The sequence below is a fragment of the Elgaria multicarinata genome, chromosome 19, assembly GCF_023053635.1.
Source record: "Elgaria multicarinata webbii isolate HBS135686 ecotype San Diego chromosome 19, rElgMul1.1.pri, whole genome shotgun sequence".
NCBI lineage: Eukaryota > Metazoa > Chordata > Lepidosauria > Squamata > Anguidae > Elgaria > Elgaria multicarinata.
In genome coordinates this window covers 11509333-11533047 of record NC_086189.1, presented here as the reverse complement: position 1 = coordinate 11533047, position 23715 = coordinate 11509333, and the positions used below count along the sequence as shown (strand labels likewise).

Sequence of the window (23715 nt, the reverse complement as noted above, 5' to 3'; positions counted from 1 at the left end):
TTTCTGGCAGGCCTATCCAGTGGAATTTTAAGACGTTTTTAAGATGTTTTAAAAATGTTTCTAGGATGTTTTTAACAATGTCTATTATGTTTTAATTCAGTTTTATGTATGTTATCATTTATTGTTGCTCATCGCCTTGGTTGGAAAGGAGAGGCTGGTAAGAAATATATTATTATTATTATTATTATTATTATTATTATTATTATTTTGTGGAAACTGGACAAATTTCTTCCCTCCTCCAAGGAAACTTTTTCTATTAATCTTGTGGTGCAACCCACTCATTCCCATGCCTTTCTGTAACTCAGCCTGTGACTAAGGCCACAGCTAGACCTAAGGTTTATCCTGGGATCATCCAGGGTTCGCCCCTGCCTGAGCACTGGATGCCCTGTGTGCCACCTAGATGAACAGGTTTGACCCCTGGACGATCCAGGGATAAACCTTAGGTCTAGCTATGGCCTAAGCCTGAGCCCCACAATGACCCATTGATTCTGTTTACCCACACCTATGGTTTCCTCTCCATTCTCTGTTGTTTTCACTGCCTTGGATTTTAGATTGCAAGCACCTTGGGGCAGAGACCTGCCTTCTTGCACTCTGTTGAGGGTCATGCATACCGATGGTCTCTCCATCACTGTTTGCTCCAGGCACATACCTGTGGTCAGAGATCCAGAAACGGGCTCACTTTCCTCAAAGCCTTTGACAGAGATGATGCTGACAACGTACTCCACACCAGGGATCAGTCTGGTCAATTTGGTCCTACTCTTGCTGCCATCCACCGTCACGGCGTTAGGGGGTCCTGGAACAGACAGAAGCAACCAGGATGATCAGGGGTCTGGAAACAAAGCCTTATGAAGAGAGACTGAAACAACTGGGCATGTTTAGGCTGGAAAAGAGAAGGCTGAGGGGAGACATGAGAGCACTCTTCAAATACTTAAAAGGTTGTCACACAGAGGAGGGCCAGGATCTCTTCTCGATCCTCCCAGAGTGCAGGACACGGAATAACGGGCTCAAGTTACAGGAAGCCAGATTCCGGCTGGACATCAGGAAAAACTTCCTGACTGTTAGAGCAGTATGACAAGGGAACCAGTGACCTAGGGAGGCCTTGGGCTCTCCCACACTAGAGGCCTTCAAGAGGCAGCTGGACAACCATCTGTCAGGGGGTTGGACTTGATGGCCTTAGAGGCCCCTTCCAACTGTACTATTCTATGATTCTATGAGTGCATGAGGGCCTTTGAGGCACCAGGTTCAAAAATCAGAGGCCAAGTCAAAAAGGAGAGCTTTCCGAAATGACTTCCCCACAGTCAAGGCGAGTTAAAAGCAGATCTTAAAACCCAATTTCATGCGCTCCCCTTTTATTCTCACCTCCTGTGACTGGAACGTATGAAATCCGGAAGCTGTCCACACGCGTCCGTGGGGCTGTCCAGCTGACCATAGCTGAGCTTTCGGTAATATCTGAGAAAGTGATTTCCTTGGGAGATCCCATAGCTAGCCAAGGAAAAAGACAAGAACACAAACAAAGATATGATTAATGTATGGTTTCATCAGCCAGGCTGGCGGGGGCTGGTGTCAGGTTTCCAATCCAGAAGCTGAAGCTACAATAAATATTTGATCCAGTGTCACGACTAGAACGGAAAGTTCCATTCCGCAAAGGCCTTTCTTGCTGTTTTCCAACAATTCTCCTTATGGTCACATTTCGATTCTGACAACGATCCTGCAGTCACGCCTAACGCCGCAGGCTCGTGCACGTCAAAACAATAACAACAACGCAAAGGGATTTCTTCTACCAAGGGATAAAGCTAGAAATAACAAATCCTGCATGCCAAATGCATCGTTCACAACCCTTGAGGTTATCCACCCAGAGTTCTTGCATGGGGGTGGTATAGCTAGAGTGAGCAGCTGCAGGAGTTTAGCTAGAGTAACCAGATACAAAAGAGGGCAGGGCTCCTGCAGATTTAACAGTTGCGAAGTAGAGGGAATTTCACCAGGTGCTGCATGCATACGAAGGACACCTGCTGAAATTCCCTTTTCTCTACAACTGTTAGAGATACAGGAGCCCTGTCCGCCTTTTCAATATGGTCACACCAGTCCAAGGCCATTAGCCATGCTCCTGGTTCAATCCATATTGAGACCAGATTCAAAAGAGGGCGCTTTAACTGTTGCGATGAAGAGGGAATTTCACCAGGTGCTGCATGCATATGAAGGACACCTGCTGAAATTCCCTTTTCTCTACAACTGTTAGAGATACAGGAGCCCGGTCCTCCTTTCCATAGGGTCACCCTAGCTTTAGAATCTCTTTACAATGTCTTGTGAAGGTGTTTTTCGGCTTACTTTATCACTTTGAGGTGGCTGAAAAAGTTCTGTGTGGGTTCCCTTCACCCTTATACTTTGCTCTGCAGCCATCCTGGCTGCCCACACGTCCTGAACTGAAAATGCCCAGTGGAATGGCAGCTTTCCCTGGCCTTCAATTGTAGTGTGGGAAGCTAGGGGGGCTGCAGATCAATGAAAGGACACTCACATGTACACGTCATAACTAATATAAGTGTAAGAACCCCAAACCACTATGGTGTAGTGGTAAGTGTGTTGGACTGGGAGTCAGGAGACCATGAAGTTCACTGGATAACTTTAGTCCAATCACTGACTCTCAGCCTAACCTATCTCTTAGGGTTGCTGTGAGGATGAAAAGGAGAGGAGGAGAATCATGTAAACAGAGAAAAAGGGCGGAAAATAAATGCAGCAAAACCAAAACTTTGAGTATCACCAAAATTGTTTTTTTATATACTATATATATTTTGAGGTTTTCCCTCCTTTTTGTTTTGTGAAAGCAATTTATTTTACACCAAATTAAGTGAGACTGTTTGAGAGGGGGAGGAATACAAAAGGATATTGTGTGTGAAGAATCTGTCAGTTTTGCACACGGACAGCCCTCCTGTTGTTTAAATGTCCCTGCATACTTGTTGTAGCTAATGATAAAACCACATGAAACTGAAAGCCATTCAAGTTTACAAGTTTTTAAGCTACATTTTTGCCACAGTCCGAAATGTACTTTGGAAAGTCAAATCGGAAAGGGAAACGTTTTCCAGCACCCAGAGAAAATCTGGCGCGCTAGAGTTTATATTCAGTTTTTTGGTGGTAAATGGATTTCTCCCCAGTGGTAAGGAAAACAAGTCTGATTTCCTTTTAAAGGATTTTTTTTAAAAAAATAAACAGCCCACACAAGAGATGTCCATTAGCAAATGAGAGACAAATACCAGAAGCGAATCATATTAAAAGCAACAATGGAAATGTGCCAGTTAAATTATGTGAAGAGTCCTGCTTGTGGGTTTCTCATGGGCCACTGTGTGAATGGAATGGTGGACCTCGGGGTTCTTCTGGGCCTGCTGATACTCCCCACCCCCCAGTGCATGTGCTGTTTTGGCTACAAAAGCAATGGATTTATGTAGGGGCAAAACGGACACCAGAAGTGTGTGCCATTCTTTTGAATCAGGCTTGCCTAGGAGAACTTCTCTGTAGATTGTGCTCCAAATTACTGAGTAGAGAGAGAGGGGGATGTGAAAGACGCACTCATGCATGTGGGTGGATCATGCCATTCTCTTGCTTGTCATGCTCAACACAGCCAATACCTGTCATAGCAACTGCATTTACTGGCTGGGATCGACGTCCACTGGTAACTCCATACAGATCAATGCTATATTCAGTGCCTTCTTTCAGCCCCGTTATATCTTGCGTACGCTCGTGGCCTGGTATAATGAGCTCCAGAGGGTCCGATAACCTGTTGGCATCCCTGATTTTAAGAACAAAACTGTCAAAGGCGCCATCATCTGCAGTCCAAGACAGACGGAAACCATCAGGGGTAGCGTCTGACACCAGGAGGTTGTCCACTTCAGGTTCTGCTTCTGAAATTGGAAAAGGCGGAGGTGGGGTGGGGGGGGGGAGAAAGAAAGTGGGGAAAGGAATGGCAAATTTAATTTTCTTCTTTGAGAAAAAAAGAAGAGGAGGAGGAGGAGGAGGGGAAAGAACATTCCAAGGTGATCATCGCCCAAGTCGGGTTAGGATGTGAATGTTCCAGCCGCAAGTTGAAAGGAGTGAGAAAACACAGCTCTGCTCTCTCCAAAAAGGGGGGAAAATGCATTCAGAAATTAAGAGCAAGACACATTCCGAACCAAAGATATGGGTGGACGTGTGGTCAGTCTTCAAGGATCCCAAAGCAGCACTGAAGGATCTATAAACACACCCCTTTCCCCTGCCATGCAATATTAAACATGCTGGTAGTAAGCCTGGTGTTCACTGGTACTCTGTCTTCCATTGGACTCACCTACCCTTCCACAAGACCATTCTCAATACCCTAGATATTCATTTTCCAACTTCACATCAAAGCAGTCCTTTTTCCTATCTTCTGGACAAACTCAACCCCTCCACTCCCCACATTCAACAGAATCGTGTTTTTGTTTTGTTTTTAAACTGATGTGCATTATGGATGTTTGCTGCTCAGTTGAAACAAGCCGATTAGCGACATCACACCGAATTCCATAACTACCCGGTTTAAGGGTGTGAATTTGTCCAGCTTGTATTGAGCAGCTACATTCCAGGCTGGACACGATCCCAAATGGAAACGTTCCAATCTGGCTTTGATGGTAGTTTTTAATTTTAATTTTATTTATTTCCAATATTTAAATACCGCCCCCCATTCAGAATTTCGGAGCGGTGGACAAAATAAAATGGAATGAAAACAGAATGAAAACACATCAAAAGTACGTCTTGCAGTTTTCGATCTGGGCTAGGGAATATCTTTCACAGCTCAGTGCCAAATAGCATTCAAGGGGTCCCTGAAATATTTACCCACAAAATAATCCTAACGTCTTTATTCAGCTCTTGGTGATCTCTGTGTCTGTGAATAGGAAGTGATGAATTGACTTAAGTGAATTATTTTCCTACCTGAGATGATGCAAAGGTGTTGGGTGTTTGATATGTGTGATGCCTTTTTCCTACAACGCACAAATCATCACTTGATACAATGAGCGATGAACTTGCTTATGTGAACCACGCACCCTAAGATGGCATTGTCCCAACAACTTTCCAGAGTGGCTAGTGGGTTATTCCTATGAACAACTGAGATCCAAAGTAGCCTGAGTAACTCTTACATTGGATCATCAACTAGAGCAAACTGTTGAGATGCACAACACTTTTCTTTTCACGTTGAAGAGTTCTGCACGACTTGAGCAGAGCACGTTTGGATATAAACCAATAACACAACTTTTATATAATTTCTGAAGCACCAGAGCTTGCCTCTTTTCAGCACCTTCGTTACATGGAGCAATTCTTTCCCTGCATAGTCACACCCTACCAACAGAACCCATGTTACACCTTGAACACTATTTTTTTTTTTTTTTTTAAAAAAAACCTTTTCTCTGTCCTCTTTGAAGGGTGGACTGGAATGCGCATTCACCCATGCCAAAATCTTCTTTGCATTTTGCTCCACAGCAAGCAAAGACAAAGGGTTGGATCCAGACCTCATGAACGGAACTTAAGTTAGCCATGACCAACATGAGTCCCATAGATTTCAATGGGATTACTTGAAGTATTACTGAATCTGGATCTACTTATTATATTTTGATTGCCAATATACTCTTCTCCTCATCCTTAATGTAGAACTACGTTCATTACACCAATTCTACCTCCCACTTTTGTCCAAGTTCTACTTACTCCTTGGCTTCTCCTTTCATAAACTTTCTGACTCCACCACCAGTTGTTCCCTCCAGTTTCTCCCTTGTCCTTCTTCTTTTAACAATCTGTTGTTCGACTAGCCTCTCTTCTTTTATCAGCTTAGGTTGATATACCAACTACACCCTTATCTGAACAAAGATAGCCTAGCTACAGTGATCCATGCTCTGATAACCTCTCGTTTGGATTACTGCAATGCATTATACGTGGGGCTGCCTTTGAAAACGGTCCGGAAACTTCAACTGGTACAAAACAGGGCAGCATGTTTACTAACAGGGACTGGCCAATGAGACCATGTTACGTCAGTCCTTTTCCAGCTTCATTGGCTGCCAGTCCAGGTCCGGGCCCGATTCAAAGTGCTGGTATTGACATTTAAAGCCCTAAACGGCTTGGGGCCAGGTTATCTGAAAGAACGCCTCCTCCCATATGTACCTGCCTGGACCTTAAGATCATCTACAGGGGCCCTTCTCCATGAGCCCCTGCCAAAGGAAGTGAGGCAGGTGGCTATTAAGAGGAGGGCCTTCTCTGCTGTGGCACCCTGGCTGTGGAATGAGCTCCCCAGAGAGGTCCGCCTGGCGCCTACACTGTACTCCTTTCGTCGCCAGCTGAAGACCTTTTTATTCTCTCTGTATTTTAACACTTAATTTTAACTTAAATTTAAATTCTACTGTTCTAACTTTGTATTTTAATCTTATATCAATTGTGCTGCGTGGTTTTATCCTGGTTGTGCTTTTTATACTGTCTTTTTTGTATTTGTGCTTTTAACCTGCTGGTTTTTTATTATGGTTTTAATTTTTGTGAACCGCCCAGAGAGCTTCGGCTATTGGGCGGTATAAAAATGAAATAAATAAATAAATAAATAAATAAATAAATAAATAATAAATTCTTCCGTTTTCCTCCAGCCTCTGTCCCTGAGCTCCCCGTTTTCTTAGTTTACCTTCATCTCTGGACCTCTTCCAAGTTCTTAAACCACTTGAATGTGGTTTAAAATACCCCAGCCAAACTGACCATGTTCCCTTTCCTCACAGTAGCTGGATTGCAAATGGACAATCTTTGCCACCATTCCAGCTCAGCCAATCAATGCCAGAGCTTCACCGTCACCAGGTACAAGGCTTTTTAGCTGAGAGCTCAGCCAAAGTTTCCATGGATCGATAGTACTAACAGGAATGGTGACTTTGTATAATACATTTTCAGTGCATATATGATGCCACCAATTTTTTTTAAAAAAATCACAGAAGGGGATGTTTTAGTGGAATGGTATTGCTGACTCCCATAATGCGATGATACATCTAGAGATGCATTCATGTTAAGGCAGAAGATGCATACACAGACACACCCCCCCCCAAAAAAAAGTGAATCTGGAATAATTGCACATCTGAATCCAGGCTTAGGATGTGACTCAAATTGAAATAGGGTTCCAACTGGTGTCTTTAATAAACGGAGGACAGATCTACCAATGGCTATTATCCATAAGAGCTTAATGGACCCCCTGTATATGTAAGCATTATACCTCTGTTTGGAATGCTGGGTACAAACGGGGATAGCCATTGCAATCACACCATTCTTGGGACGTTCCCTGGAGCTTCTGGCTGATGAAAACCAATCACTGGGCTTGATAGACCTTTGGCCTGACCCTGCAGGGCACCTGCTGTGTATTTACAAGTGGAAAGGTCTTAATAAAGCTGTATCAACATAACATTGCAGCAGGAAAGGAGCAGGACTACTAATGCCCTTGGTGACATGAGCTTTACACTAGTACAAAATGATTTCCCAGAGGGTCCAATGCGGTTGGAGATCTTGGCCTACCATGAAGATGAGAACTTGACTATGGATGCAACGTTTTTAAGACGTGACAACATTGCAGATCACCTTATTTCTCCTCTGTGTGTGAAGCCTATACATGGGAATATCTTGGAAGAAGACGTATATGAAGGCTAGAGTCACCTATAGCCTGTACTATTGAAGAATCCTAGATAGTTCTTCCTCCACAGAGTAAACTCCTAGCATAGATCTCCTTCCTTATTTAACGCCACTGCCAAAGATAATATGATGGGGGAATCTTCATGGATGGAGGGTTGGATTTGGAAGTGGGGTGCCCCACTTTAATAAACTTGATCATCCATAAAGTTCAGTGTGCGCTATCAGTTTTCTGCCTTACGTTATCCCATAAGGAGCTTATGGATGGTTTAGGAGAACCCAAATCTCTAGCAGTTTGCATTTGCTTGACGTTTGGATGGGAGAAGACTTCTTCTTCTTCTCTGAACCTCATGTAAGCTGCTTTCTCAAAGTCAGAGATAAAGATACATCAAAGCCCACCCTTTCAATAGGGGGACAAAGACATCTGAATAAATCAATATCCATACACCCGGTGCCGCTCCCTTCATTTTGGCCCGCTGAGAGACAGAATAAACATCCAGAAAAAGAAGAGGATGGAGTCACGTTAGTGGAGGTGTCAGTAGCCAGTGATGATTGTTGGACAAATGAAGATGACATGAAGCATCTTCCGGAGGAGAAAAGTGAGTAGAGGGGAAGGAAGAAAACATTCCGGTTGGGTTAAAAAAAAATACCTGTTAGAGCAACGACGCTTAAGGGCCTCGTTTGGCGACCGTGAGCAAAACCATAAAGCACAACCTCATAACCAATGCCAGTAATGAGACCTCTAAGTGTCAGTTGGTGCTGGGCTCCCGAAAGGAGGAACTCCTGGGGGTCCAGCAATTTGCCGGAATCCACCACGATGACTAGAAAGCTGTCAAAAGCATCCTCTGATGCCATCCAGGACACTGTAAACCCATATGGATTAATGTTTGAGACAGTGAGGTTTTCCAGTGAGGGCAACACTTCTGAAAGAAGGGAAAGGCATGAGAAACTCTGAATTAGTGCTCAACCTGATATAAACCACAGGTTTTCAGAACAGGTGGGGGAGCAACCATTAGGCTGTGGTATTGACTATGAAAAGCCTTGTATAGGATTTGGGGATGTTTGACATATCCCATCACTCCATATCTCTATCCTTCATGGACTGTGTGAATGTCGTGGCTCACTTCACTCACAGTTGAAAGTGGCAGCATAAATCGCTCAGATTACTGGAACAACACTATTTTGATATACAGGTCCTCGGATATTGTTTTGCACAGATCCACTTCCCTCGTAATTGCACTGCATCATGGTTATTGTAGGCTGCAATAGTTGCAGTGTGAACAGAATGCTGGACTAGATGGACCCTTGGTCTCAACCAGCAGGGCTCGTCATATGTTCTTATGTATATCAGTGGATGCAATGCAACTGTTGTAATGGGATGCAATATCAGAGACATATGATTATATTAAAGTATCTTCTAGATGGGAACTTTTCCGTTGTGTCGAACAGGCTATGGAATCTCACCAATCCTAGTTACTTGACTGGGTTAAAGAAATCTTGCTTGATTTCTTTTGATGGCAGAGAGAAAGTAATTCTTCTGTTGAAGCTTTTGGCAGGCTTTAATTGTTGGTGGCTCTTAGATTTTGTTTGTTTGTTTCGTGTTATTATTTTCGGCGTTTATTGTATTTCAGTTTGGGCTTTTTCTTATTTTTCTATTGTTCTTTTTATTTTCATAAGATGTTTTCAGCTTCAATTTGATGGAGAGGAGGTTTATAAGCAAACATCTTGGGCTGTTTAATGTAGCTACTGTTCACTACAATGCCCATGATCCACTGTGAGTGATGTGGTGCAGCCAGCATCTGTCTAAGATTAACAGTGCAATCCTAAACACGTTTGCTCAGACAAAAGTCTCACACAGTTCAACAGAAGTTACTCCCAAGTAAGTGTGCGTAGGATTTTAACCCAACAGCACAATCCTATATATTCCACTGTTGGGTTACAACCCTATACCCACTTACTTGGGAGTAAGTTCCATATACTTAGAAGTGAGCCCAATTGAATTCAATGGGCCTTGCTCTCAGGTAAGTCTGTATAGGATTGGAGCCGAAATACACCAAGTATGGGTGATTGAAAGGCACTGGCCAGGATCCGATCAAAGCAATTTGGATGCTGATGTGTTCTAGAAATCTTAAATCAGCCTTGCCCAATGTCTGGTGCCCTCCAGATGTTGCCAAATGAAACTCCATTAAACCCTGACCATTGGCCATGCTGTCTGGGGCTCACTCCCTTTACATTCCCCAATTTCCCTTTAGATTGCCTTCGATATGATTAGGGTGATGATGGAAAAAGTAAGAGTGTTGCCCTATCTCAGATGAAGGGGGGCACTGCTATGTTCAGAAGCATTGCTTGTGCACGTAGGCATTTATCAAAATTTGAAATTGCCCTTTGCCTAACGGTGTTACAATTAGAAAAAAATCCCCAAAAGGCAACCCCTGATTTAAGACATAATGAAACAAACCCCAACCAATCCCCCCCACCAATGAGTTTTAAATGGGTACCTGTCATCACCAAAGAGATGATGGGGTCAGTTCGGTCCCTGTCTGTGGTTGTGCCCTGAACGTTAATGTCATAATCAGTATAATCTACTGGGTCAGGGACACGCCTGTCATGAGCCTCTCCTGAAACTGCAAGCTTCTGAGGCTCCGGGGATGGATAGGAATCTCTAACATTTACAGCCAGCTTTATAAAAGGCCCATGTCTTCTGGTCCAGGATTGGTTGAAGGTGTTGGCGTTAGCATTTGTGAATGAAAGCATGCCCAGCCGTGGCGTGACCTCTATAGGAAAAGTGGAGAGAGACAAGCATTACTGGTGGACCTCTGTGTGCCAGGTGGGAACTGGGGTTTCCGTCTCAATCAACCATGGGTCAGTGCAAGACCATTACGTCCAGAGTCCCAAACTGTGTAACAGCACCTGCAGGGTGCTAAAATTAGCCACAACACCCTCTCATAGGACAGTGTCCCACTTCTCCTCCCCAACAGTAAGTTTTGTATGTTTTAGGGGGAAGAGGGAGAGATAGGTATGAACAGGTGTGGAAGCAGAAGTGAGGTTAGGGTTCTTACACCCGGGTGTATTTGCTTCAATTATGTGTGTTGTGTGAATGATGCCTGGGTGACCTCAATTAAGGACTCATGCCAGAACTGCCTTCATGCTGCTGGAAAGTGACAAGCAATGTTTGCATGGTCTCTCCCACCCCAATAATGATCAAGCCTCATGAACAAAAGAAGTTCAATGAGAACTCAAGGTCCCCCGAAGTTGGTAGAATAAGACAGAACAGGCAGATGACAGATACGGTGCCATCAGACTTGCATGCAAGTCAAAAAAACGGGTTCCCCTTCATCGATGCGCATTCGAACATTGTCAAAGCATGCGCTCGCATTCAGATCAGAGCAAAGACATGCAATTCATTGAGAGGATCTTGCTATGCAAGACTCTTAATAATGTCTTGGAAGTGCTCATTGCCAAAAATAATCTCTGGCGTCATGGAAGATGCACCATAATCCCATTCTTTAAGACATCAAGGACAAAGGTAGAAAGAGAAGTCCTCTGGGTTGCACCTCAAGAAAGAGTTGGGCTTTGCTTTTCCATTCCAGCTACTGACTTGGCACCATAATGTATGTATGCAGAGATGTCAGGCAGAGAAGCCTCCTCATGCAACTTCCTCCCCGTGTTTGGTTGATGCATTGCCGTTTTGGAAAAATAATAATGCATGGAACGGGAGGTTCATTTCTTCAAGACCCAACAGGAGATGTTGGCTCTTTAGCACAACCCATAAAGAAAAGTTGCATGCAAAGAACTGCTTCCCAAAAAGAGATGAGTCTTGGAATAGCCAGGCCTTGTGATGAGAAAGACAAGGCAGGCAAGGAAGAAAAAAAAAGACAGAAGAAGCAGAATGATGAGTGACGTAGATCAGATCCAGAAAGACATCAAGTGGAACAAGTACACATACATATATTTATATACACATATATGTATGTTGTACCCAAACACACATCTATATATCTATATATGCACACGGGGGCAGAAGGATGTGAACTAGACTGGCATGCGTGCATATATAAAAGAACCCATCAGGGTTCCATTCACAGAATGACCTTAATTGTGGGGACACAACTGGTGTGACAACACTGATCTTCACTCAGATTTCCAAGAAAGGACAGCCCTTCGAAATTCCAAAGGAAGACAGGAAGAAACGGGATCGAGAGATCACACGTAGAGGAAAAGAAAAAGCAAACCTTGGAGGTGATGTACCTGTGGTAGCCAGAGTTGTCAAAGTCTGGCTCGTTTGCCCATTGACCAGGCCATGAAGCTGGAGGGTATAGTTAGAGTTCGGTCTGAGATTGGTGAGGACAAAGCTTCGTAAGTCCCCTGGCACTGTGTGCAGCTGGGAGTCCAGAGCCTGGTGGTGGATGTTTCTAATTTCTAAGAGAAAATGGTCAAAGGCAGAGACCTGCGCTTCCCACGTGAGGGACAGCCCATCAGAGGTAGTATTGATAACTGTGAGTTTGCTAAGGAGAGGTGCAGCAGCTACTAGGAAGAGAGAAAAATACACAGAGATTGGAATCAACACTGGCAAAACGTCTCAAGGTGGAACACAATAATACAGGTGTGGAAAGACGTCAGACTTGGGGGGCTACCTTGTTTTTACTAGAACATGAGGGTCCACCAACCAGAGGCAAGTGCAGAGCAGCGGCTCAGGAAGGTGGACACAGAATTGCAGAAGGAAATGTTTCAAAGGTCAGGAATGTGTTTCTGGTCCTGGAAATGGAACTTGCACATACATCCTTCCACACATAAATCTACTCAGTATTGGGCAAAAGCCGGGATACAAATAATAATAATAATAATAATAATAATAATAATAATAATAATAATAATTTCCGCTCCCTAAACCTGTTCCTTTCCTTTTTCTTTTTGTGGAACAGATCTCAAGCTTGAAAATGTATGGATTCTGACCTTTGGCTGTTGGGTAGTACAGCAATGTAATAAATAAATAAATGAATCAAAGTCAGAAATTGTCTGGAAGTGCAAACCGGGTTAAAGAAACCCCTCAACAGAGTAAATCTGTCATAGGTTCCTCTGCTAGACATGCTAATTGCTAGGGATGTGCTCCACTTCTCTTCGGTTCAGAGAAGCAGGAGTGAGACAGCCTAATTCGCCTCCGGAAAAGGCAGAAGCGAAGAGAGTCGGGGGGGCTGCGGATCGAGGCGAAGAGGATCGCCTCAATCCGGAGCTTCGCCTGCAGGTAAGTGGGGGGGAGGGGGACTCATCTGGCGCTGCCGGCAGCGCCATCCATGTGGCGGCAGCTGCAGCACCAGGTAAGGGAGCAGGGAGGAGGGACGCTTACCTTCCTCTGTCGCGGGCTTCAATTGATGCCCCGGTTGAAGCCAGAAGTGAAGTCTGAGGCCTCTTCTGGCTTCAACCGGGGCCTGAATTGAAGCTCGCGACAGAGGAAGGTAAGGGGGCAAGGTGTGTGGGTGGCTTATCTTGCGCCGCTGCTGCCGCCCATATAGTGACAGCGACAAAGCTGGATCTCGCTCTGCGGAGCGGAGCGGGAGTCGGGCGGAGCTGCGCGAAGAGTATCGGGCCCGATCTGGACTTTCTGGATCGGGCCACGAAGCGGATTGGGGGGTCTGTGCACACCCTACTAATTGCAGAGGAATGTGCGTAGCTGGGATGATTCAGACCCTCCCTATAAACTGAGGTGGTACAGCCCAGAGCTCAGTCACCATCTCAACTGGGATCTAGAAATCTCCATTGCAGCTGAGGTAAGAGGAATATTCCAGCGGCCTAATGAGAATTTCTATTGCCTTTTCAACAAATGCTTCTTTAGTTAGCTGCTGCTCATCATAAGAGACCTGCTGAATCAGACCAAAGGTGTATCTAATCCAGCATCCTATGTCCCCCAGTGGCCAATCAGAGGCCTCCTGGGAAGCCCACATTCAGGACACAAAGGCAATAGCCATCTCTTGTCTTTGCCTCCAGCGACTGGTCTTCCGAAACGTGCTCATAGCCATTGATAGCTCTAGCCTCCATGGATTGATCTCGTCTTCTTTTAAACCCAACTAAACCAGTGAGCGTCACCATGCCTTGTGCCAGCAAATAAGTTATGGAAGAAGTTCTAAACTATGTGGAAGGAGACCTTCTTTTTGTCAGTCCTGAACCTCCTACCATTCACCTTCATTGGATGACTTCAGGTTCTAGTGTTTATGGGAGACAGGGGAAGAATCCCCCTTCCCTGGATCTCCGTCCCTCTTCCTCTTTGCCACGACTAAATTTATAAACTTTGTCCATATTCCCCCTTATTTCCCATTCTTTCTAAATTCTTGAGCCCCAGATGCTATTGTCTTTCCTGATAGATAGCTTCATCACACCAGCGTTTTACTGTGCAATCACTGTGAATTGCGTGCAAAGGACTCCGAAGTTTTCCAGTTTATAATCTGCTTTGTCTGTGAAGTGCTCCCAGGCGTCCTGCTTTAATTGTGCTTCATATATAAAAAACCTGACTTATTTAACTACCTCTTTAGGAGCAAATCTTTTGTTGTTCTCCGAGCGGCCACTGGGGGCGCAGGAGGATGATTTGATATGTTTAAAGTACAAATTAAACAAATGCTTACATCTGCGTAAATTTTAAAGCTAAAGACATCAAAATTGGCACAGTAATAGATATTAAAGAGGGCTTTAAGCATACCAAATTTGAATCAGATTGGGTCATCTGTTGATTTTTTAAATGATTTTTTACATTTCAACCCCTTTAACCCTTTTACACTGTTAGTTTTACTCTACCCTGTGCCTGTTTGGTGCATTCTCTTCCCTTCCTTATTGTTTTATTATGATTTTATTAGAATGTAAGCCTCTGCGGCAGGGTCTTGCTATTTTATTGTTTTACTCTGTACAGCACCATGTACATTGATGGTGCTATATAAATAATAATAATAATAATAATAATAATAATAATAATAATAATTTTCCTGGTATGCAAAGGAACTTAGGAGTGCCACCGCCTGGTGTGTGATTTAGCTAACAACAACAACAACAACAACTTTATACTATGGGGATAATTCGAGGGAAACAGGTACGTGGGATGAAGCTTAGAGAAGGCTACCTAGATTTCGGTTGCCCATTTGCACAGCTTATCAGAACACAAGTGAATCAACAACAGAGCAGAGGTCAGAAAAGACCCTGAAAAGTAGATTGAAGGAGAATTAACACATGCTTTAGCATATGAGGTAGGATTAGATACCTGTAGTAGCAGAGGCACTTAATGCCTGAGTACGGAAACCACGTGTGATTCCATAGAGGTAGATAATGAAATCAGTTTTGGGAGAGAGCCCTGAGATATGAGCAGTCTTTAAATGGCCTGAGATGTTGTATTCCATGGGCTCCAACAACCTGTTAGAATCAATAATTTCAATGGTAAAGGTATCGAAGATTCCATGGATGGTCGTCCAGGAAAGGTTGAAGCTTTCAGGAGTAATGCCCCAAACGGTTAGATCGCCGACTTCTGGCTTCAATGCTAAAGAAGGGGAAAAAATATTGAGCTTTTTAAAGTGAATGTTTGAAGCCGGTTCCAGTTCCCAGTGAGCTAGGCAGGGGATGAAGCAGAGAGGCTAACTCAAGCAGGCAAAATGAGAAGAAGCTACAAGGCTACACACAGTTAGATGCTTGGCATAAAATGAGAATATCCTGAGCTGCCATGCAAATCTAAAGCAGAATGCAGAGTGGTTCATCAGGATTGATGCAGCGTTTCCTTCCATGGTGTCTCTAAGTGAAAAGGTGGGCTGGCATCTCTGACATCTAGTTGGCCATCCATGCTGGGCAGGAGTTTGCTGGACCAGGTTAAAAGAAGCGACGCAAAAGCAGAGAGACTTAGCAAAGCACTGGGTGCATAGCATCTCCGAAAGGTTTATCCAAGGGGAAATTGTCTTGACTGGGATCCTTCAATAGAAATGGGAAAATGGCAAGTTATGGCAATCTTTCCAGCAGGGACAGCGAAGCCAAATGCAGTACGAAGATGTTTAATTTCTTGATGCATGTTTTGCAAGCAGCATGACCCTGATGTTTTATCCCCATTAACGAGATTTGCAATGGATTAAAGAAGATGTAGCAAGAATTTCTCAAAGGGAACAACAAAGGGAACTGGAGAACATTCCGAACAATCAGATTTAATCATGAAAAGGAAGGATTTGGACCAAACCTCTCAAGGACTCAAAATCTAAAGTCTTCTCCAACTTGGTGGTATCCAGATGTTTTGGATCACAACTAGCCCCAGCCAACCTGGCCAATGTTTAGGCATGATGGGAGTCATGAGTCCAAAAGATCTGGATGGCATCACATTGGAGAAGGCTCTTTTTTCAGTGCCCAGGGGCCCAACTCTGAAACAAAGGATAATAAAGAGAGGCAGCGTGGTGTAGTGAGCAGAGTACGAGAGCAGGACTGGATTTAAATCCCCACACAGCCATGAATCTTACTGGATGACCTTGTGCAACTAACTTTCATCCTAACAGGGTTGTTGTGAGGATAAAATATGTGTGTGTGTGTGTGGGGGGGGAGAGCTGTGAATGCTGCCTTATCATCCTTGGAAGGAAGACAAATATGCATGTAGCTCATTAAATAAAGCAGGGAGTCACTCTGAGCATGTGTAAAATACCACTCAGCCAGCCCCCATAGATTTAAGATTCAGGCTTTCAGGATGGAAAACGTTACTTTCATCCAGAGTCAAGCCGAAATTCCTCTCATTTTAAGAGTTAAGATCTGTGAAAAATGTTCTTAGCGCAAGGAAAATATCCCAATTGATTAATCCTTGTTTTGTCTTCTTCCTCTTTCCCCCTTAGAAAACAAACACACCATGAAAAAGCAAGGGAGCAAATAGCATGTAAATCGGTGGCTTGATTAGCTGCTCTAGGAAGCAGTTCCAAAGCTTGAAAAGATATCGCAAAATGATACACCCAAGCTGTACAAGATTCACTGACCATTAGAGGAAGAAAATGGGAATGAGATAGATGCCCCTGTCTTTCTGCAAAGGAAGGAATGAATCAATGGAATGGACCAAATCAGGTGAATGAATGCCAAAAGGTACCTGTAGTGGATTGAACCGAGAGGGGCTTGGTTCTGTAGCCCTGAGTTACACCATAGAGGGTTATCGAATAAAGCGTATTTGGCAGGAGGCTGGTGAGATTGACAGATCGCAAGCTGCCCAGAACGTTGAGTTTCCTTCCATCTTCTGTCCGGTTAGACTCCTGCACCTGTATGACAAAGCTCTCATAGGCCCCTTCAGCTGCCGTCCAGGTGAGCTGGAATCCATCCCAGTGAACTCTGGAGACTGATAAATCCCCCAGCTCAGGTTCTTCCTCTGAGTAAGGACAGAGAGCCAGTCGGTTAATCAGATTCGCAGGCCAAATTAACCAAAGGGTTGTCAAGACGCCATCTGGTTGGAGCTTTCTCCTTAATGAGCCCCACTTGCAACTGGTTACGTATTTATGAGCCCGTCTCTCTTTCGCTTACTCACACGGCCGTATAGGTTTGCTTTATGAGAAATCCCTAGGATCAGATCTCCAGAGGAGACTTGGCAACCCAGCCGAGAAAACAGACAGAAACCCGACATATTACGTTGCAGGACCTCAAAGGCAATTTAGGGAGCGATTTCCAGCAAAATGGTTTTACAACCATTAATTATGCTTCACGGGGTCTAGCAAGGGTTTGGACTGCTGCTTTATAGCGGCTATTAACAATTCATTATTTGCTCTTCCAAAGCCATTACGGTAACGCGGTTACGAGCCAAGTTGAAAGTGCAGGGGCCTTCGATGCCAATGGCGTCTCCCTAAAGAGCTAACTGAACCAGCAAAGGGTTGGATCAAGCCAATTCTGAGCAGAGGAAGTGAAGCAGGACAATTTGGGATGAAACGAGACATTTGGTCCTAGTTTTAAATTTGCCTCCAATTAGGAAAAGATGGATCGGTGTATTTCTGGGAGACGTCACTATAATATGTTTTGACTCTTCATTCCACTCTGTCCCATTTCTGCACAAATCAGCTATTTCTTCCTCTCTCTTTTAAAACTCCTTTGGAATACGTATCAAGATACTATTTTTAAAATGCAATTCAATGTATCACAACATTTTTAAAAAATATTGAAATTTGAAATTTGGTGAGGGGCTAAGTTCTCATCCAGACATAAGCATGTTAGGAATTGGCAAATAAATAAATAAATAAATAAATTCTTCAAGCATTGTCACGGCCACTTAAAAGAAATCGAACAAGGAGAATTTCTCTGATATACAAAAATAAATCTGCCTTCTTATATATACACACACCTATCTGAAGAATTGGCTCTAAGTCTAGTGTGAGAGCCAGTGTGGTGTAGTGGCTAAGGTGTTGGACTGGGAGTTGGGAGATCCGGGTTCTAGTCCTCACTCGGCCATGGAAACCCTCTGGGTGACTTTGGGCCAGTCACGGACTCTCAGCCCAACCTACCTCACAGGGTTGTTGTTGTGAGGATAAAATGGAGAGTAGGAGGATTTTGTATGCTACCTTGGGTTCCTTGGAGGAAAAAAGGCAGGATATATTTATCTGCAGGAGATGTGTGTACCTACTGAACCCAAATCAGCTTTAACTCCAGGCAAAAGTGTATGAATAATGTAGTCCCTCCACCACTTCTGAAATGGTACAGTCTCCACAGGGTTGTACCATTTGATCATTGTGAACACATAACATGGCTCTCATACATTGCTGGGAGAGAGCTCTGTGCTAAAGTTCTCTGCTATTTTCCACCCCATTCCCTACCACCACACAAAACTTCACATATTGGACCTACTCAGAAGACACACTAAGCCATGGTTGGGCCTTCTCTGTGGTGGGCCCCCAACTGTGGAACAATCTCCCCGATGAGGCCCACCTGGCGCCGACATTGTCATCTTTTCGGCGCCAGGTCAAGACTTTTCTCTTCTCCCAGGCATTTAGCAATACGTAATGAGCCTGTGTCTGGTTTTGGGCTCATCACTTGTAAAGTTGTTATCGTGGTTTTAAATGTATGTGCATTTTGCATGTTTTGGTGGCTTTTATTTTATTTTTTTTGTATATTGTTTTTAAGTGTTTTTATCTTACGTGAACCACCCAGAGAGCTTTGCCTTTGGGGCGGTATACAAATGCAATAAAATAAATAAATAACCCTTTTGCAGTAAATAGTGAGCATGTTTAAACCATGGTTATGCAGTCACCATGGTTAAGAATGGTTCACATGACATGCTGCGGCTACGGCATAACCTTTAACTCAAAATGCTTAACCACCATGGCTTAGCATGTCACCAGAACAGAGTGATTGAAATGTCTCTACTCCCAGTAAATGGCATTCTTCACAGATAACGCTGCTTCCCTGAGACATACAGTGGGGCTACATAACTGCTATTTCTGCATGCACGTCATGAATAGCAGTCACATCGTCTCTCTGCACATGCTCGCAAAGAGAGAATCGATGCTATGTCTCCAGAGCATGCAGAGGTGGGGACGACCATGCGTCATGAGCAACTCTAAAAAGACTAATTCCAGAAGCAATGATTTGGGAGCAGGTCATTTCTCATGAAAAGCTTAAAAGCATAATGTAACTTAGGCATTATAAGAAAAGGAATTGAGAATAAAACGGCCAGTATCGTACTGCCCTTATACAAATCTATGGTGCGGCCACACTGAGGCCACGGCTAGACTGGGATGATCCAGGGTTCGCCCCTGCCTGAGCACTGGATCCCCTGTGTGTCACCTAGATGAACAGGTTTGACCCCTGGATGATCCAGGGATAAACCTTAGGTCTAGCTATGGCCACAGTGGCCAATCAACCAACCAGCCATCGACCAGGGATGAACAAGCAGGACATGGTGCAACAGCACCCTCCCACCCATGCTCCTCAGCAACTGGTCTAGCTATGGCCTTAGAGTACTGTGTACAGTTCTGGTCACCACACCTAAAAAACGATATTATAGAGCTGGGGAAAAGTGCAGACAAGGGCAACTAAAATGATGAAGGGGCTGGAGCATCTCCCCTAGGAGGGAAAGTTACATCAACTGGGATTGCTTAGCTTGAAAAAAAGGAGACTAAGGGGAGACATGATAGAGGTGTACAAAATCATGCATGGTATAGAGAATGTGGATAGGGAGACGTTTTTCTCCCTCTGTCAAAATACTAGAACCTGGAGTCATCCCATGAAGCTGATAGGTGGGAGATCCAGGACAAACAAAAGGAAGGACTTCTTCACAGAGCACATAGTTAAATTATGGAACTCACTACCACAGGATGTCGTGATGGCTACCCATTTGGATGGCGTCAAAAGGGGGTTGGATCAATTCCTGGAGGCCAAGGCTATCCATGGCTACTAGCCCTGATGGTTGTGTGCTATCTCCAGTATTCGAGGCAATAAGCCTGTGTGCACAAGTTGCTTGGGAACATGGGCGGGAAGGTGCTGTTGCACCATGTCCTGCTTGTTCATCCCTGGCCGATGGCTGGTTGGCCACTGTGTGAACAGAGTGCTGGACTAGATGGACCCTTGGTCTGATCCAGCAGGGCACTTCTGATATTCTGAAGAAGAAGGAGGAGGAGGAGGAGGAGGAGGAGGAGGAGGAGGAGAAGAAGAAGAAGAAGAAGAAGAAGAAGAAGAAGAAGAAGAAGAAGAAGAAGAAGAAGAAGAAGAAGAAGAAGAAGAAGTCCTGCTTGTTCATCCCTGGCCGATGGCTGGCTGGCCCCTGTGTGAACAGAGTGCTGGACTAGATAGACCCTTGGTCTGATCCAGCAGGGCACTTCTGATGTTCTGAAGAAGGAGGAGGAGGAGGAGGAGGAGGAGGAGGAGGAGGAGGAGGAGAAGAAGAAGAAGAAGAAGAAGAAGAAGAAGAAGAAGAAGAAGAAGAAGAAGAAGAAGAAGAAGAAGAAGAAGAAGAAGACGACCTGCTTGTTCATCCCTGGCCGACGGCTGGTTGTCCGCTGTGTGAACAGAGTGCTGGACTAGATGGACCCTTGGTCTGATCCAGCAGGGCACTTCTGATGTTCTTATGTTCTAAAGCTAGGGTGGGTGGCTGCTGATTATCTGGCAGAGGCTGGCAGAGCCTGGTTTGTGTGTTGGGGAGCTGCAGTGATGGCAGGGTGAACACTCCCCGAGCTCGCCCACCACTAGAATTAAGGTCTAAAAGATCTGGAGGGAAGTGTCATGTCTAGCCCTACTGCCCCTGTTTTTGGAAAAGATGTTTCAGGTAATCATTGAGAATCAGATTCAGAACTAGAAGACACAGCGCCAGACACCAGCCAGCCTGTACTAGCTGGGGAGGAAGCTCTCACGGGTGATTCCCCAGCTGGAAATCAGCCCTCTCCAGAGCTTATCTCCTCAAGGCCAAATCCTACACACTCAGTGGGAAGTGAGCTTTCTTCCGGAGGAGAGCGTCCTGACAAGCTAGCTGATGCTAGGGTCCGCCGGAAGCTCAAACGCATGGGGTGGAAGGAAGGCGTGAGAAAGTCAGTTCGATTATGGCAGAACCACTCCAGGCGCTCTGAAGTTACGGGCGTTTGGGAAGTGGCTTCCTATTCTTCTTGCGTGGACAATTGTCTTGCTTAGTTTGCATAGTTTTGCCTAGGGGGACGTTTCCAAGAGGTTAGACTCTCTTCAGGTAGAAGAGATGTTTGTTGCTTAATAAAAGCTTTGTGGATTACTTAGCAAACCTCATAATGTGTCTCCCATCGAAAGCAGGAGTGTTCTGAGAAACATGTCGGGAAGCAGATTCAGGGAAAGCAGCCCTAGCCACTGAGTTTCTGAAAGGGGACACGAATGGACACATCTTGACTCAACTGCGCATGCATCATTAAGGCATCATGCAGTGCCAGAAGCCGGTTTGTTGCATGTGCTGCAACAGACGCATATCCGTATGGCGTCCCAGGATATGTCTCGACAAATCGAACAGTTCAGCCACGTTGAGAATATGCATCATGCAAAAATTGGCAGAAGGGGAGCAGCGAAACGCCATGCTTCGCTTGGCTGCTGTTCACCCCTCGCAACGTTTAAGCACCTCGACATTCCGGCAAGAGATGGCCTGCAATTCTTGCGGATGCTCCGAACGAGCGGCATCTCAGACATTCCTTAAAAATGAAGCCAAATGCCGATGCTGCTTTAGGCACCATGCAAATTGATCCGTAACTAAGGCCTCCTTCCTATGGAGCAGCGCTATGTTCAAGTTCGCAGATATCATGCAAATATATGGCAAGACTAAAAGAGTAACGGAGAGATCACCTTTTCTTCAGAGTCATCTTAGGATGCAATCCTATGCCTGTTTAGACTTTTTCTTGTATAAAACAGGCATAGGATCATTCCTTTAAGATATTGGTGGGGAAATCCCTCTACAGGACCCCTTCTTCAGAAATCCAACCATTATCGATGCAAAAAAAGCATTGATGTAGGAAACAAGGAAGTGGGGAGAAAACACTCCCTATTCTCTCTACTTGTTTGCCATGGGTTGCTCGTGGAACTGGGAAGTGGGAGGGAAGGGGGGGATTAGCTTGGAAATAGGCCAAGCATCCCCCCCCAAATTTTTCCCGAAGCATCTTGGTCTATTCCAGAGCTGAACTAATGCCAGCTGGGCAGAGATCCTCACCCATCTCTATGAGGTCTCTTTCTATTGCACTGTTGAAGGTAACTGGGCATGAACTTTGACTGGGAGCCCTGAATAGCTATGCTGAGCATACTGAAAGGAAGAAAGGGGCAGACATGTAATAAATATGAGAAATGTAGAGGCCTAGATTAGGGGATAGTAGCCAGACAGAGCAGATAGATTAATAAAGAATAAATACAAGCTGGAGTTGAGAGCTTCTTGGAAGAACAACAGATACATGGCTATAAACATTCCTTCCAAAAGTGAAATTCCAGTATTTATTATACTCTAGTCTAAGTAAAGCCTCCAGCTTCTGCCTTCTCTATATATGGTGCATATTGTCCGCAGCAAGGATCTGAATGTCATAAAGAATTCCAATGCAATCCCCTCACTATTCCTTTTCTTTTCTTTCTATTATGGATGAAAAAATCATGTTAGAGGAACATCTCGCTGGATGTGGGGTCCCCATCACACCAAATGGCATGGACCTACAAAACAGAAGAGGTGGCAAGGTGGAAGATGATGAGTGCGGACCGCTATCATTGTGTCATGGCCATGTCAAGCGAGGAGCCAACCTTTTCACTGGGATATTATATAGTTTATCTGCAACACAGGATTTTTAATACCATTGATGGCCAGATGTTGGTTGCTTTTTTGTTGACAACATGGCTGGTGGCTACTAGCTGCTAGACGTACCTTGCTTGTTTGAGTTGGAACAAGTGAAAGCCACTTTGGCATCTGGGATGTAGTGAGCAAAGGAAAAAGAGGGCTGCATTTTTTTTTTGCTTTTGGCTCCAAAGGCATGCCATTTGCTTTTGGGGGAACGGATGCTACCGGAAATGCTAGGACTGTCTGTGGGATTACCTGACCGCATTGTCCTACTCAGCTTGTATACAAATAGATATTGCAACAAACAAACAAAACAAAAATGAGCCATGAGTCTCCAGTGCTGTCTCTTCAGAAGGCAGAGCCAATCATTTAAAAGGCTACTGCTGGAATTCTTGCTATGGGAATTGGGGAGCATGGAACAGTGGTATTGATCGTCACAAAAAGCAGAGCCCCCATGTGGGTGGAACTGCACTTCTGCCTAGAAAAAGAGTCTGTGAATAAATGTGCCATCTAAATGAATGGGATAAGTTCATCATCAAGCAAGTGAGCTTAGCCTGGTGGTTGACATCCCAGGCTAGGGCCAAATCTACACCAACCAGGATATGACACTTAGAAAACAGTTTAAAACTATATATGGTGTGTGTCCTGGGCCCCAACAGCTGACACTACTGTCATAAACCATTTAAAAGCAGTAGTGTAGATCCTGCCTAGGACTGGGGAAGACCCAGGTTTAAATCTCCACCCACAGTCATGAAGTCCAGCTTGATCTGCCTCACAGGGATGTTGCGACGGTAAAAAGGATGGGCATATCTGTTACCCTGAGCTCCATGAAAGAAGGCTGAGATTAAAATGTAACTCAAGTC

At 44.6% G+C, this 23715-nt stretch overlaps 1 protein-coding gene across 5 annotated transcripts in view; it reads right to left on the bottom strand.

Moving 5' to 3' along the window:
- TNC (tenascin C) overlaps positions 1 to 23715 on the bottom strand; it is a 107258-nt gene that overhangs the window by 23568 nt on the left and 59975 nt on the right. For 2 of the 5 annotated variants that reach the window (XM_063144760.1, XM_063144761.1), the window contains 5 exons: positions 16709 to 16981; positions 14873 to 15145; positions 3618 to 3890; positions 1360 to 1482; positions 650 to 793 (listed from right to left, as the gene is read on the bottom strand). In XM_063144760.1, coding sequence (XP_063000830.1) covers positions 650 to 793; positions 1360 to 1482; positions 3618 to 3890; positions 14873 to 15145; positions 16709 to 16981 — 1086 coding nt within the window. Of the gene's footprint in view, positions 1 to 649; positions 794 to 1359; positions 1483 to 3617; positions 3891 to 8282; positions 8556 to 10130; positions 10407 to 11880; positions 12160 to 14872; positions 15146 to 16708; positions 16982 to 23715 lie in introns of all 5 variants that reach the window. The other 3 variants (XM_063144764.1, XM_063144762.1, XM_063144763.1) reach the window with 3 other exon arrangements.